The sequence below is a fragment of the Mustela putorius genome, unplaced genomic scaffold, assembly GCF_011764305.1.
Source record: "Mustela putorius furo isolate JIRA1106 unplaced genomic scaffold, ASM1176430v1.1 tig00000224_pilon_pilon_pilon, whole genome shotgun sequence".
Taxonomy (NCBI): domain Eukaryota; kingdom Metazoa; phylum Chordata; class Mammalia; order Carnivora; family Mustelidae; genus Mustela; species Mustela putorius.
The window spans coordinates 9419287-9435777 of NW_025421321.1; the positions used below are offsets into that span (position 1 = coordinate 9419287).

Genomic DNA, 16491 nt, shown 5'->3' on the forward strand with positions numbered 1-16491 from the left:
TGCAAAAAAGGAAGCCACTTTTTGCTTTGGGTTTGCTTGGTTTTCTCTCGGACTTCAGAAAAAGCCCACTTTTAATGTAGCAAGAGTTCAAACATATTCCTCTACAAATTATTATTCATGAGCATTCTGTGATGAATGAAGGCTGTTCCCTTCCATTCCGTACATTCCTTGAGTTCCTCTGCAGATAATATTGTTTGTTATCCTTCATGTGGCCAGCCTTTCATGTGACCTGTGCAAAAGTTGGGGAGGGGAGAGACTGTGGATTGGTAGCAATTAACCTCTACAGAAATGGTTTTGTCTCCAAGGTGCTCCAAATCATGGGTTTCAGATCAAGAAATAGCAGATACGTGCTTTGGGTGGAATTTCGTTCCCAGCATATTCATGCCTGTGAATGTGGTGTACCCAATCAATGTCAACTACAGCAGGAACCAGACACTCCGTAGGTGAGTCTAGACCAATGAAAATTTTAACATATGATAGCAATTTAGAATCTCTCCAATGAGACTGTTTTGCTCCAGTATAGTTTGAAAGTCTCCACGGCTTAATGATTTAGAGCCCAACGGTCTTCGAAAGTTTCTTCCAGCTGACAATGAAACATGCAGTTGTCTGTTCTCTGAAATGCTCTGTCCCTGCAGATACTAACTACATGGTATATTCTTGACCAAATGCATTATACTCATTAGCTTTATTTAAAAATACATCTATTGCCTGAAGACACCTGGTACATGCACAGAAAGTGAATAATTGCAAGGATTGAATGAAATTAAGCACCCCAGATCAGAGATTGTTTTGTGCAAGGATAAGGCACAGCTGGTGCCCTTTTAGAAGGTGAAATAAGACTAATTGGATAATCTAGAAACCAATTAGACTGAAGTAGGCAGAAGTCACTGTTTAGCTGAAAGAGATATATTCTATGGCAGAGGGAGAAAACGCTTTTTGTGTGTAAAATGTGACATGAGGAATTGGAATTCTGTTTGATATGAACTTTAAGGTTTTGGTTCCCTGTAATGATATAGGACATTAGCGGTTGGGTGCTGAACCTGAGTTAGAGGGAGACTGCACTTTTCAGGTACAAGAGAGCATATACATGGGTCTGGCTGTCTCATTAGTGAAAGCAACAAAAGCAAGTTTTTTGTTATGTCAGTTGCAATGAAACATTCTTTGAAAATAAAATAAATTTTAGACCTAATTTCTACTCCACAGTCTATGTGGCTATATGTGCAACGCAAATGAAAACCTTAATTATGTTACTAGTAAAAGAGTCACATGCAGTCTTTTGCACATTTACCACATTAGGGAGGCATATACTGTGAGTAAATCTAAGAGTGTTATTGTATTAGCACATAGCTACTCAGAGTGCATCTAGAAGAGGGCTGGTCAAAGTAGGCACACCAGCTGTCACCTGTCATAGAAGAAATTAACTGGTCCTTTGGGTGGAAGGTATAAAATTGACCCCATGGCCTCATGTCTTTAGTCCACTAACCAACTGGCCTCAACAGCTTTGGACCAAGGCAAAGTAATGTTTGCATTTCATTGCATCTAATATTTGATGTAGTAAACAGCAGAGACCACTGGTCAATCAGAGGGTCAAGGTGTTCCATTATATTTCCAAGATCTGTTCCAGTGCCTGGTACTGACTGGAGCAAAGTAAATATGCAAATATTACATAATCATCACAATGACATAGTAAGACCTAACAAGTTGAACCTAATCACAGTAGGCTCTTCTCTTGGTTATTTCCAGTCTCTGTGGAAATGAGTGAGCCTCTTGGGAAGTTTCTTGGGTGGCAGGGAGCTGCTGCAGGACCTGCATGAAGAATGGCAGGAGCCAGACTCTCAGCTTCCACAGGCTGCTGAGAAGGACCTGCCCCCATTGCAGGAGGCCCAGGGTGTGAGCACTCAAGGCAAAGCAAACCCATTGAAGCAGCATACAGGTCCTGAGGGCTCCCGCTGAGGTCGGGAGACACCTACCACCTTTCTAGAAACAACCAGAGAAGAAGGGCTGAACTCAAGAAAGCTTCTTTGGAGAACCTTCCATACCTTCGTTGTTTCATCTCTCCGCCTGCTAGTTCTTCACCGTAGTTACCATTCAGCTTTCCCTGTTCAGCAGAGTCTCCTGGCACTACATGAAACAAGCTGTTGCCAATCTGCGTGTCATTTATGGGACTGATAATCACAGCCTGGGTTGGTTCGCTGACCTGCGGAATCTGAGTGACCGAGCCCCTGCTGCAGCCAGCGGACTGGATGGGGCTTGCAGGGGTTTCAGACACCTGTTACCCTATGACAACTTCATGAAGGGTTGAAGCAAGACGAGTTAGGCAGGGAGAGGCAGATAGTGTTCAACAGTCGAACCCACATGCATTCAGAAGGCGCGGAAGAGATTCTCTTCCATGGGCTGGGTGACCGGGGACAACATGGGGGCCCTGGGGCCCGAGCACCTGGCCCATGAGTGTAGCCAGAACCGCCTTGAACCTGTCTGTTCGGTCCCAGGGGCAATTCCAGCGAGGGAGCGCAGCTCCCGGCAGGGCCCAAAGCGTGGTGTGAGCGGGAGCACAGCCGCCACTTCCTCGGGGGTCAGATGGGAGAATGGGGCATTCCTGGCATTGGCTTCACTGCTCTGCCCTGGGTGGACCTCGGCTCCCGGTGCCGGCCTCAGCGTGCTGGCGGTCAGGCTGAGTGCTGCTGAGGCCTTGGTGGGGCAAGCCCCGCCCGCCCCGATGCTGCTCCCTGTCCAGGCCATCGTGTGGCCGCTGTGGCTGCCGCGTCTGGCAGGGACCGAGCTGAGGTCCCCTCCCCTGGAAAAAACACCCTCCCCAAGTTTTCAGAACAAGGCTGATTCCTGGTGCAGCTCGCCAAAGTGGAGTCAGATGCCATCTGGTGTTGGCTCCATTGACCCGGCCAAACTTCAAGGCTCAGGTGCTTTAATGAATGTCCTGCGATCTCTCCTCTGGAATTGCTTTTGGAGCTTTGTCCCGATACCCCGATGATTGTGTCCCCACTGGAGGAAGAGTACTGGCCCTGGAGACCTCCCAATGTGCCCCAACAACTACTTTATTTTTTTTATTTTTTTATTTTTTTAAGGAGGCTCCACACCCAGCGTGGAGCCCAGTGTGGGGTTTGAACTCATGACCCTGAGATCAAGACCTGAGCTGAGACTAAGAGTCAAACACCCAACAAACTAACCCACCCAGGCACCAAAAGCTATTTTCTAGTGCTGTAACATGGAAGGCAGCCATTGCTGTTTTTTGAATGAATCTCAGCCCTGCTTCCAAAAGTGGTTCCCCAAATGTGTTCACGTGGTATTAGTGGTAGGGATGGGGCTTTTTTTTTTTTTTTTAACTCTTTTAAAGTAATCTCTATGCCCAGTGTGGAGCCCAACATGAGGCTCAAACTCATAGTCCTGAGATCAAGATCCAAGCTGAGATCAAGAGTCAGATGCTTAACTAACTGAGCCACCTAGGCACCCCCGGGTATCTTTTTTCTTTGTTGTTTTTTTTTTTTTTGAGGCAGATTTTTAAAAAAATGTGGTCAAATATGCGTAACATAAAATTTACCATTTTAACCAGTTTTAAGTGTAAAATTCAGTGGCATTAAGTATATTTACATTGTGCGACTATTGCCACTATTATTCTCCAGAAATTTTCCCTCATCCCAAACTGAAACTGTACTTATTAAACAACATCTCCCAATTTTTCCTCTCCCAGCCCTTGATAATTATGATTCTTTCTGTCTCTCTGAGTTTGACTATACTAGGTACCTAATAAGTGGAATCATACTTTTGTGACTGGCTTATTTCATTTAGCGTAATGTCTTCAAGGTTCATCCATATCGTAGCATGTAATAAACTTTCGTTCCTTTTTAAGGCTGAATAACATTCCAAGTATGTAAATACAAATACTATGTCTTATTTCCCCACTCATCCCTTTGATGGACCTTTGGGTTGCTTCTACCTTTTGGCTATTGTGAGTAATGCTGCTATGAATAGGGGGTACGAATTACAAATATCTGTTTGAGTCTCTGCTTTCAGTTCTTTTGGGTACTGAAGGGATTCAGTACAAGTCTCCCCAAAATGTGTCACTTAGGCATTGTGGACTGTTTTAAGCTGCAGGCAATTGAGACCCTCTGGGCTCACGAGAAACTTTGCTCCTCCCTTAATTACCGAGAAGAGTCTAAACTGGGGATTTTTCCCAGAATAAAATTACTACCAGAGATAAATTTTATCTAAGTGGCCCATCCAAATGGCAGGGCAAATTCTAATTACCAAGCATTTGCCATTTCTTATTGTCCTGTGAATTGCCCTATTCCCCTTTGAAGCCCCAGACTCCTATCCCATTCCTCAGCTCAGGATGGCATATATACCTCATTTTACCTTTCTGTCTTTACACCACTCGTGTATGTGGGATTCCCATTCTTACAAAATCAAATCTGTTTTTTTCCTGTTAATAGTCTGATGTAAATTTAATTCCGAGGCCAGCCATAAGAATCTTTGAAGGGTAAAGGAAAATTTTTCTTCCCCAACAGTACATACCCAAGAAGTGGAACTGATGGATCATATGTTAATTCTATTTTTAATTTTTTGAGACCCCACCTGGATTTATAGCAGCGGCACCATTTTACATTCCCACCAGCCATGAACAAGGTTCTAGTTTCTTTACATCTTCAACAACAGTTGTTATTTTCTTGTTTTTATTTCTTATTTTTAATAAGAGCAACCCCAATGAGTGTAGAGTGATATTTCATTGTGATCTGGGTTTGCATTTCAGTAATGGCCAATGATGTTTAGCATCTTTCCATGTGCTCATTAGCCATTTGTATATCTTCTTTTGGAGAAGATATTCAAGTCATTTGCCCATTTTCTAATTGGAATGCTTTGTTGTTGCTGTTGTTAAGTTGTCAGCAAGTGTTAAGTGTCTTTTTAACCTAGATGAAGAAGAGTTTATGAGAGGACTTTGAAGCAGTCAGCAGCCAAAGTAGCTGTTGCCTGACTGAGCTCTTCGTTCCACATGCCCTGCATTTATTAGGTCACTTAATATTTACAATAGCCACACAATTCCTCAGTAAACAACATTAGTTTGGGAGACAGTAAGCAGTTTGACATCACAGATTAGTGACGTGAACATACAGCTCCTGAGGGCAAGGACGGCCTGGTCCTAGCTACCTACAGGTTTGGGGAATCACTCCAGGGCAGCAGTTCTCAGCCCCAGCCACCACTGGAGTAATCTGGGGTCGGCCTCAAAAATCCTGATGCCAGCTCCCTTACAACTCCCAGGACCAGTGGTTCTCAGTGCCGGGTGCACACCAACATCATTACACTGCCGGGGAGCTTGTAAAAGCCTGTTTGCCTGGGCTGCTCCCACCTCCAGACAAATTACATCGGAGCCTCTGGGGTTGGCTCTTGGGCGTCACTATTTTTGAAAATCGCTCGGGTAATTCCAAAGTGCAAGCAGGGTTGAGGACCACTGCTAGTCACCGCTGCTGTGACGTGATTTAAAACTTACACATTGGTTTGTGTTTGTTGCTTCCTCATTTGTTTCATGGCTTGGTAGCAAGGTGGGAAGAGTGCGTTCTGTATTTCTGTCTTTCAATCTTTTTTTATTTTTTATTTTTTTTAAGATTTTATTTATTTATTTATTTATTCATTCATTCATTCATTCATTCATTCATTTGTCAGAAAGAGCGCGCGAGCGCCCAAGCAGGCAGAGTGGCAGGCAGAGGTGGAGAGAGAAGCAGTCTCCCTGCCCAGCAAGGAGCCCGATGGGGGACTCGATTCCAGGACCGGGGGATCATGACCTGAACCGAAGGCAGAGGGTTTAACCTGCTAACTACCCAGGCATCTCTGTCTTTTGATTTTTTGATCTAGGGGCCCCGCGACCGGGTCTCCCCCAGTCCCGCTCCCAGCAACCTTCACCGTAGGGCTCAGGGCGCGACCCAGCAAGCAGCGTCCGCCGCGAGCCTGGGGCTCCGGCCGGGTTGTCTCGGCTGCAGTCCCCGAGCCCCTCCGCGCCCCCCGCGTGCCCCGCGCGCCTAGCTCTAAAGTAAACACCGAGCAGCGGCGGCGCCCCGACGGGTGCGGAGCAGCCGCCCGCTGCCGGTCTCGGTGCGGCGGGCGCTGGTCAGAGCCATGGCTGAGGAGGTGCCGGCCTCCCCATCGGGCGGCGGGGGCACCCGGGGCCTGCACAGCGGCATCATCCAGTGGTGAGCCGCCCAGGGCGCCTTTGCACCGGGCCGGGTTTCGTGGTCAAGGCTGGGAGGCGAGGCTGTCTGACCCGGTAGATTGGAAAAGGTGGGGCAGGGAAGGGGGGAAACGTCACTCCCCCTGCGGCTGTCCCCAGGACATCCGGCCAGTGCCCAGTGCGAGGAGTGACCGCGTGGTGCTACAGGGGCCCTGATAAATAGCGCTAGAAGGACAGCCCTTCACATCCAGAACCAGTGCATTTTGATAGCGGATGGAGCTGGAGACACGCACACACTGTCAAGGCCTCCTGGTGTGGGTTTTCCATGTGGGGGCTTCCCTGCTGGTCACGCTAACGGAGGGAAGCAATGCAGACTGGCCCCACACTGGGGGGCCTGTTAGTTGGTCCCGCTCTTACATATACGTCTGAAGGCACGTGGGCGCTGGCCAGGGGAGGAAATGTTCCCCCTCAATATGAGATCCAGAATGGGATGTTTTCTAACTTAGAGCAAAGCAATTTTTAGCTTTAACAATGCATTCCACATTGTTTGTGAAATTCACTTCTGGCTATTTAAATAGGGGCAGAAAAACTGGAAAGAAAAATATCATTAGCCTCTGGGACTGATGAACTCATGGGTTTGTCGCTTTTCATAAATAGGAAAATAATTGAAACCAGTCCTAAAATCTAAAACCTAAGTTTTATAAGGTGTACAAATAGCAGATATCTGATTACTTTTTTTCAAAGGTTTTAAGGAATATTTCTCAGGAAAGATTTTCTGAAAAAGTCATGTGAGCAAAATAGAAAAATGAAGGGTGTGTTTGTGATTATAACATGAAAAGGCTTAAGGTTTTACTCTTTTCTTCCAAGAGAAAATTTTTGATATATTTTATCTTGCATAGGAGAAAAAAAATCAAAAGAATACATATTAGAGCAAACATCAAGTTTTCAGAATACTACAGCAATGCTTTCTTTCTTTTACACTCACTGACTCAGACCCCTCAGCAGAGTGGCTCTTTCTTAGAAGAAAAACCTATAAGGATGCCTTTGTCAACCATTCCAGGTCACCGTTTAGTAAATTAGACTTTCTGGATTTGTGTTATATTCCAGAGACTTGAAAGAATGATTGGAGATTCAAATATACCTGGACAGCCTCCTGAAGTTGTCTGTGAAATGACATAATGCAGGCTGCCCTCAGTGCAGGTGCCCTAAATCACTTAGGATGGTGCAGACCATTTTAGCACTGAGCCAAACTAAAACTAATTCAAGTCCTATGCCATGAATTCCTACCCACCTCTGCAGGCCTCTAAAACGCAGAGGTCATGCTGTTTAAGTTTGGGAAGGAGGTGGAGAAATGGAGGTGAAGAGGGCATAGCTGCCTGTAGAGGACTGCTCTTTAGGCATTCAGTCTATGAGGTGAATGTTTAACAGATCATTGGTACTGGTGGTTTTAACACTGGCATTAAAAATATAGCCCAGGGGCGCCTGAGTGGGTGGCTCAGTGGGTTAAAGCCTCTGCCTTCAGCTCAGGTCATGATCTCAGGGTCCTGGGATCGAGCCCTGCATCAGGCTCTGTGCTCGGCAGGGAGCCTGCTTCCTCCTTTCTCTCTGCCTGCCTCTCTGCCTACTTGTGACCTCTGTCTGTCAAATAAATAAAATATTTAAAAAATAAAAATAAAAATATAGCCAACCACTTTACACCCATTAGGATGGCCATTATCAGACAAAAAAAAAAAATAGAAAATAACAAGTTTTGTCAAAAATGTGAAGAAATTGGAGCCCTTGTGTTCTGCTGGTGGAAATGTAAAATGGTGCAACCATTATGGAAAACAATATGGCGGCACCTCAAAAAATTGAAATAGAACTACCATATGATCACCAATTCCACTTCAGGGCATGTATCCCCAAAGAATTGAAAGCAGGGACTCAAGCAGATTTTTGCATACCTATATGTATAGCAGCATTATATTGCAGTAGCCAAAAGGTGGAAACAACTTTTTGTATAAAATATGATACGTACATACAATGGACTATTACTCAGGGTTAAAAAAGGAAGGAAATTCTGATACATGCTAAATATTGATGAAATTTGAAGACATTATGCTAAATGAAATAAGCCAGTCATGAAAGGACAAATACTGTGATTCCACTTGTATGAAGTATCTAAAGTATTCCCATTCATAGAGGCAGAAAGTAGAATGGTGGGTGCCAGGTACTCGGGGAAAGAGAAGGAAGAGTTAGTGTTTAATGGGTATAGGATTTCAGTTTTGCAAAATGAAAAAAGTTCTTATGGTTGGATGGTGGTGATGTTTGCACAACAAGAAGGTGCTTAATGTCACTGAACTCTACATTTTAAAATATAAATTTTGTCATGTATATTTTATCACAATTAAAAGATAAATATATATTTTAAAAGCCAAATACACACACAGTAGAGGGATTGAGTTTGTAATCCAGAGCCTTGGCTTCCTGGTGGGAGTTAGAAGATGTCCAAGGAGACCAGTTTCCTAGAAGAGTGGCAGTGGGTACGAGTGGGCCAGCTGTCTAGACACTCTTTCTGAGTGAAAGAGGGGGCTGGTTATTGTCACATGGAAAAAACATTCCACTTTTAGCATTGTTTCATTGCTTCATTTTCCAGTTACTGGTTAGGTCCTCAGCATTCCTTGGAGACTTTAGTGCCACTGTCCTAAACACGATAAATTTTCCAAGGAGAAAGGTCCTGCAAGGAGCAGAACAGTCTCCCAGAACAGAAGTAACAGATATTTTCTGTTTCACACACAGGAAGGACGGTAGGAATGGAGAGAGAAGTGATCAGACTTCGGGGGGAGCACAAAGGGATGAAGAGCAGAGATTTGACGTCCCCTGCTGGGGAGTGCAAACCGAACAGGTCTGACATGGTGGGACCCCTGGCTTCAGACCTCAGATGAAACTACGACACATCCTCTAATCCCTATGCATGCTGAGCTTGGCCATAGTCTAAAATAACTGTCTCCCACATATGACATGGCTTTTTCAAATTTCTGCAGACTGTTGAAATTAATGAAATGCAAATTTATTTTGAAAGATACAGAATTCATAGGAGCTTTTGATCAGGCTGAATCAGGATACTATAATTCCAGCATGTGTAATTCCCAGCATTTCGTTTTTCTTTACCATGGAAAGGAGCGCTCAGAAAATGTGAGAATCGCAGGGCTAAGTATGTGCGCTCTGATGTTGGCTACTATCCAGTTGTCCATCGCTCAAAACAAGGAGAACATCATGAATGTTTTTACAATCTTAGCAATCAACTTCATCTGACAGTGCGACCTGGTAAATACCATTCTTAGGCAGCTAAGCAAGGAATTCAGTGATCTGATTCATTCCACAGCTTCATAATCATGGATCACCAAAACACATTTTAGTGACACAGAGTAAAATGCTTAACCAATCTCACTTGCCAGTAGTTCAGCCCAGCCTACTGCCTACACAATCCCCCACCCCCAACAGCTTCTCCTTAGACCCACATGTAGTTGAAAGTGAGGCTCATTTACTGCAGATATTTCTGTGAGGCCTGTCTACAACAGCGACGTCTTGCTTCCTCTGAATATTTTGGAAGTATACACTAAAATGACACCGTAAAGAGCTTCCTTGTGCCAAGAAGTGTACTAGGCACATCATGTGCTTTTTGCCTAGTCACAAAAGCTCTAGGAGGTATCTCAGAGTCAGAATACAAGCCTATCTGTGTGGTGCGAAGTCCAGGGTAATACTTGGGATCATAATTTTGAGGGGCACCTGGGTGACTCCATTAATAAAGCATCATGACTCTTGATCTTGGGGTTGTGAGCCCCACATGGGGAACAGAGATTACTTTAAAAAATCATTTACTTTAAAAAAAAAATCATAGGGGTCCCTGGGTGGTTCAGTCGGTTAAGTATCTGACTCGATTTTGGCTCAGGTCATGATCTCAGGGTCACAAAATCTTGCCCCAAGTCAGGCTCAGTGCTCAGGAGGGAGTCTGCTTGAGATTTTCTTCCTCTTCTTCTGCCCCTCACTCCCCCGACTCATGCGTGCTCTCTCTCTCTCTCTCAAATAAGTAAATAAATCTTTTTTAAAAATCATAATTTCCCATGCATGTGGAGACTAAATGCTGAACCAACTACTATTTGAGCTGAAGTAAAGGCATGACCCAGAACAGATGCTCTAGACAAACTAAAACCTTTCAAACCTTCCATTTTTCCCAGTTAATGTATGCTGGATGCCCACCACAGGCCAATCTCTGAAATCTGGCTAGGAACTTTGGGGAACCACCAAAGGCATGGCCAGAAATGATGAGCAGCCAGGATCGAAGCAGCAAAGTGACCATGTGGCAGTTCAAGGCTTCAGACCAGAAGGCAGTCCTGTGTTTAGGTGTGTGTCAGAGAAGACTCCCATCCCGGACCTTTACTGTCGTTCTTACTGATAGTATCACTTGGCCTTGTGTACCCAGATAACAGGCTGACTCAGTAATGTCATTCTGAAAGAGAAAGACACAGTTCATAGAGGCTTAGAACAAATGAATTTCTGTGACAAGGAAGAAGGGTTGGCAAAAATTTTAACTAGAGTTCATTTTAAGGAGTGAGTATTTTGCATGTTTCTTTTTTAAGGAGACCATTCCATTACTAAATCAGTAGTAGCTATAAATAAACCACAGTGAGTTTGAACTTAACATCTATCACATTTTCTGGCAGCTCCCCAAGTGTAGCTATCTTTTGTAATACTTCAAGCATAGGCTTTTCATCTATCAACGAGTGGTTTCTTAACAAAAGAAATATAAAAATCACCTAGTTGTATGAATTTGCCTCTCCCCTCCCCACCAAGAGACATCGGAGCCAAATAATTGGTGCCATAGCAGCTATATTTAAACCATGGCAAAGTATGGCATGTTCTCACAACGATGTCAAGAAGGCCCTTGGAAAATACCCCCTGGCCAGGTACTGCGTTGTATAGTGCCTCTCCAAAATACATATCTTTCTGGAAGCTCAGAATGTGACCTTATTTGGAAACAGAGTCTTTGCAGATATAATTAATTAAGAAGACATCATACTGGATTTAGCTCCTCATAAGAAGAGGTGGGGATGCTCAGAGAAGAGAAGCCTAGGTGGAGATGGAGGCAGTCTGAGTGTGACGCATCTACAAGCCAAGGATGTCCAGTGACCACCAGAAGCCACGAAAGGAGCATACAGCACTTTCCCCTCAGAGCTTCTGGGAAGAACCAGCTCTACCAACACCTTGATTTTGGACTCTCAGCCCCCAGAACTGTGAGAAAACCAATTTCTGTTGTTTTAAGGTGCCTGACCTGTGGTAATTGGTATACCTCAGTATACAGGGCCAAAGATTCCCCCCACCTCCCATGAGTTGGTTTTTCCTTTTACTAGGAAGTCGTTGGGGTCAACAATTGTGTCTTTAGCTCTGAGGGAAAGTAAATTTGTGCCTCCATGTGCCTCATCCCAGAAAATTAACTGCTTATTATCAATGAGAAAGGAGATGAATTGGTAAATGTCCTACTAAAAAATTCTTCTGTGTTTAAAAATTATATTGGCTTGCTCTGTATATTTCTCTAAAAGAATGAGGGGGAACTCTGAGAGTCTCTCCTCAACCAGTAAAGCGAGGGCTGGGATCAGCTGTGACTGAGGACCACACTTTCTGATGTCAGTCTTGCCCACTTTTTGCCCCACACGCAAACCAGTTGCAGGAACAGGGACACAGCTGTCCCCACAGGGCTGGCTGTGGGCTGTGAGCCCCAGGAAGAACCCCTCATTGCCAAGGGACTGCCACCTCCCCCCAAGTATGGGAGCACTTGATCAGTTGAAGACCCCACCCCGAGCAGAGGCCCAGAATGCTCCGGATCACATATAAATGCCACTCAGCTGGAGAGTGAAAGTGTATTGCCTATAACTTGGTGTCTTGCATTTTACATCTTCTTTCAGTTTAAAGAACCAAAATATCGTGGCTTGCCCTAAATGACTCAGATTTTAAAATTGTGTAAACAACTGGGGGAGGGAGACAAAGCATTGCACATGGGCCCTGGGTCACAAGCATACAGGGACTGGCAAGCCTACAGGGATGGTATAGCTAGTAAATAATCACTTCATAGCTACAGAGATCTTGGCTGCAACATTTACAATAGGACATAAAACAGTGTCTGCTGAGTCAATAATTTAGGCTTCATTTTAATATGCCTACATGCCAAAAACAAAAGCAGACCAACCAAGCAACAAACAAAACAATAATAAAAGCCCACCATGTTGATTATCTAAAGGCCCAAAATCAGAATGCAAACCGGCACAGTCACTTTGGAAAACAATATGGAGATTCCTCAAAAAGTTAAAAATAGAACTATCCTATGATCTAGTAAGCACACTACTGGGTATTTACCCAAAAAAAGACAAAAACCCTAATTCAAAGGGATACATGCACTCCTGTTTATTGCAGTATTATTTACAAGAACCAAACTATGCAAGCAGCCCATGTAACCATCAATAGATGAATGGATAAAGAAGATGTGGTATATATATACAAATGAAATATTACCCAGCCATAAAAAAGAATGAAATCTTGCCATTTGCAATGACCTGGATGGAACTAGAGGGTATAATGTTGAGCAAAATAAGTCAGAGAAGGACAAATACCATATGATTTTCTCCTATGTGGAATTTAAGAAACAAAACAAATGAACAAAGGGAAAAGTAAAGAGTCAAACCAAGAAGCAGACTCTTAATTATAGAGAAGAAACTGATGTTTCAGAGGGAAGCGGGGAGGGGCTGGATGAATTAGGTGATGAAGATGAAGAGTACACTTACCATGATGAATACTGAGTAATGTATAGAATTGTTGAAGCACTATATGGCACACCTGAAACTTATTATTAACAGTATATGTTACTGATACTGGAATTAAAATTAAAGATATACTTTAAAAAAAGACCCACAGTCAATATACTTATCTCTAGGCTGAGAACAAAAAGGTACATTGTTGATGCTGGTTGGTGAGCCTTCGCATTCAGTGACTTAAACAGGTTTCATTTCCTTGGATTCCATACCTATTGATTCTTTTTGTTTTTTTTTAAAGATTTTATTTATTTATTTATTTGACAGAGAGAGATCACAAGTAGACGGAGAAGCAGGCAGAGAGAGAGAGAGGGAAGCAGGCTCCCCGCTGAGCAGAGAGCCCGATGCGGGCCTCGATCCCAGGACCCTGAGACCATGACCTGAGCCGAAGGCAGCGGCTCAACCCACTGAGCCACCCAGGCGCCCCCATACCTATTGATTCTTTTTTTTTTTTTATTTTTTTTATTTTTTATAACCTATTGATTCTTAACAGAATTTTCCACCCTAGAGAAACTGTTGCCAATTCCTTCTGCCTTTTCTTTCTCTCCCCCAGGTTGGTTGACAATTTCTGTATCTGTGAAGGGTACAGTGTGCCTCGCTGCCTGATGTATGAGATTTATGTGGAAACCTGTGGTCAAAATGCTCAGAACCAAGTCAATCCAGCCACATTTGGGAAGGTAGGTTGTGAAGATAAAAAAACAGTACTCAGTTAAAAAATAAAAAAGTATGCAAGTGAATTGATGAGGCAATATTAAAATTGATTTGCGTCTGATGGGTTCTCAGTTGGAATAATTGGCTTCACTCTTGGAAGCCAACCAGATGGTTAATATACTCCTTCATCTTCCTTGAAAAGCCATTCTGTCCTTTGTCCACGCTTTGCAGTGAGGGGCCAGAAAAGGTAAGGAATGAGTGATACCCAAGAAAATACAACTGTGGCAGCTCCAAATATTCCAAAATTCAGTCAGGTTTGCTGGGCCATTATTCCCTGCATAGAAATACCAACACTTGGTGTGCCTGGGTTGTACAGTAAATTAAGTCTGACTTGATTTTGGTGCTGGTGTTGGGCCCAGGTCGTGATATGGAGCCCCATGTTGTGCTCCATGCTCAGCAGGGAGTCTGCTCTGGATTCTCTCTCCCCATCCTTCTGCCCTTCCCACTCATGCTCACTTTCTCTCTAAAATAAGTAAGTCTTTAAAAAAGAAAAAAAGAGGGACAACTGGGTGGCTCAGTATGTTAAGCCTCTGCCATCGGCTCAGGTCATGATCTCAGGGACCTGGGATCAAGCCCTGCATCAGGCTCTCTGCTCAGCGGGGAGCCTGCTTCCCTCCCTCTCTGCCTGCCTCTCTGCCTACTTGTGGTCTCTCTCTGTCAAATAAATAAATAAAATCTTAAAAAAAATAAAAAAGAAAAAAAGAAATGCCAACATTCCGCACCACATGAACTCCAAGAGCCACTTGTAGCATCAGAGAGCTGGTGCTCCTACAATTTGGTTGTACTTAGAAAATTCACTGACTATCAGATATCTCCTCTGGAGGTTCAGAGCTTTGTCAGGAGTTTTGTGTAGATTATATAAGATACAGCAAACAGTTATTAGCACAAGAATAGTCTACGGAGACCCTCCGCATACAACAAATATTTATTGAACGGCTGCTCTGTGCCAGGCACTGTTACCGATGCTGGGAATACAATAATGAACAAGACAGAAAAATTCTTGCCCTTGCTAAATTTATTATAGCCAGAGGAGACAGATCCATAAGATAAAATACATAGTATACGAGAGTAGTATAAATGCTGAGGGGACTAATAGAACAGGAGATAAGGAGTATGTGTGTGTGTGTAAGAGTTGCAATTTTAGGGAAGGCAAACAGGGAAGGTCTCCCTCAGAAGTAACATTTGAGTCCAGACTTTGAAGAGATAATGTAGTGAGTATGTGGATATGAACAGAGTAACACAGGCAGAACCAGTACAAAGGCCCTGAGGAAAGAAGGAGCACAAACAGCAAAGAAGCTGCAACAGCTAGAGGGAGGAGTACAGGGAGAGAACCAGGATGGTCCTCAGGACCTTGAGGTCAAATCAGGGAGGCAAGAGGAGCCAGGTGTGCAGAGAGTGGGCAGGGAAATAGAGATCAAACTCTGGGTATATTTGGGAAACAGAGCCAGTGGGATTTGTTGATGGAAGTAATTAATAGAATCATAGGACTTGATCATTATTAAAGTAACAATAATAATTTCCAATTATAAAGTTGTATTTATTTTCAAGGCACATTTCCAGCCAGTTTTTAGAAATATGCAGACAACATCTGGAAATAAGTTAAAAGGAGAATTTTTTTTAAAAGAAAAGGGATATCTCATTAAATAGTATTGTAAAAGGGATATCTCATGAAATATTATTGTAAAATACTATTGTAAAGTTTAGGCAATGGAATCTAGTCCATTGCTGTTTAACAGAAATATAATGGGAGCCACAGATATAATTTAAAATATCTCAGTATCCTCATTTTTGAAGAGTTTTAAAAGGTGAAATTAATTTTTTATTATTTTGAAATTTAGTAAAAAATATCAAAATTTAATCAAAAATATTCAAAATACTATTTCAACATGGAATCAATATTATAAATCATTGAGTTATTTTTTTCATTCTTCATGCCAAATCTCAAAAATCGGGTGTGTATTTTACATGTAGAGCCCATCTCAGTTTGGACCAGCCACATTTCAATTGTGCAGTGATTGGAATCACCAGTGAATGATTCCAATCCAAATCACCATGAATGGGTGATTCCCATCTCAGAGAGCTCACAGCTAGATTCTAAGTCACCAGGCCATCTCCTTCCTTTCTCTCTAGTATATCCTTAAACCACTGGGTCTCTGCTTCTCTCCACTGGCCTGCTCCATGCCCCTTCCCAGAAGCCAGCTTCTTTCACTGGCTTCCTGATTTCTCATTATGGCTGCTTGGATGGTGCTTTCCATGATATTATGCCTGACCTTCCAGCCCAGTGACAAATATTGTAACAGTCTGTGGGCAAGAGAGGCCTGCAGGAAAGACCTATGGGTGGGGAGGAAACAGTTGGCATCTTTAATGCTTTGTCTTGTGTCACAGCCATTGGCTGAAGCAGGTAGCATTAGAAGTCAAGAAAACAAACCAGCACCAGTGAAGGCTGAGGATCGCTCAACTAGTCGCAATGCTTGGGTGGTGTTTTGGGGAAAAAAATTTTCCTATATTCTTCCAGATTCTTTTGTTTGGCCTAAGATTTAAATTGACAAGAGACAAATTAACAGGAGAAAATCAAATTTAATTCTGTATGCATGGGGGCTCACTATGTTCTACCTGGCAGTCAGGCAGTTGAAGCTTCTATACCATCCAGAGCCAAGGAGAAGAGGGTAGGAAAGTGGGACTTCAAAAGGGAAGGCATGCGATTCATAGGAAAAGGAAAAATACTTAATGTTTAGTAAGCAAATGTTAGCTGGGCCATACAGAAAC

At 43.3% G+C, this 16491-nt stretch overlaps 1 protein-coding gene across 2 annotated transcripts in view; it reads left to right on the plus strand.

Annotated features, from left to right (window-relative positions):
• The first annotated feature begins 245 nt into the window (after positions 1–245).
• The window catches only part of RFX8 (regulatory factor X8), a 72430-nt gene continuing 56184 nt past the window's right edge, over positions 246–16491 (plus strand). The window contains exons 1-2 of one of the 2 annotated variants that reach the window (XM_045077687.1): positions 246–443; positions 13568–13691. In XM_045077687.1, the coding sequence (XP_044933622.1) occupies positions 289–443; positions 13568–13691 (279 nt within the window). In that variant the 5' untranslated portion in view covers positions 246–288. Of the gene's footprint in view, positions 444–5935; positions 6195–13567; positions 13692–16491 lie in introns of those variants that run through there. The other variant, XM_045077688.1, reaches the window with a different exon arrangement.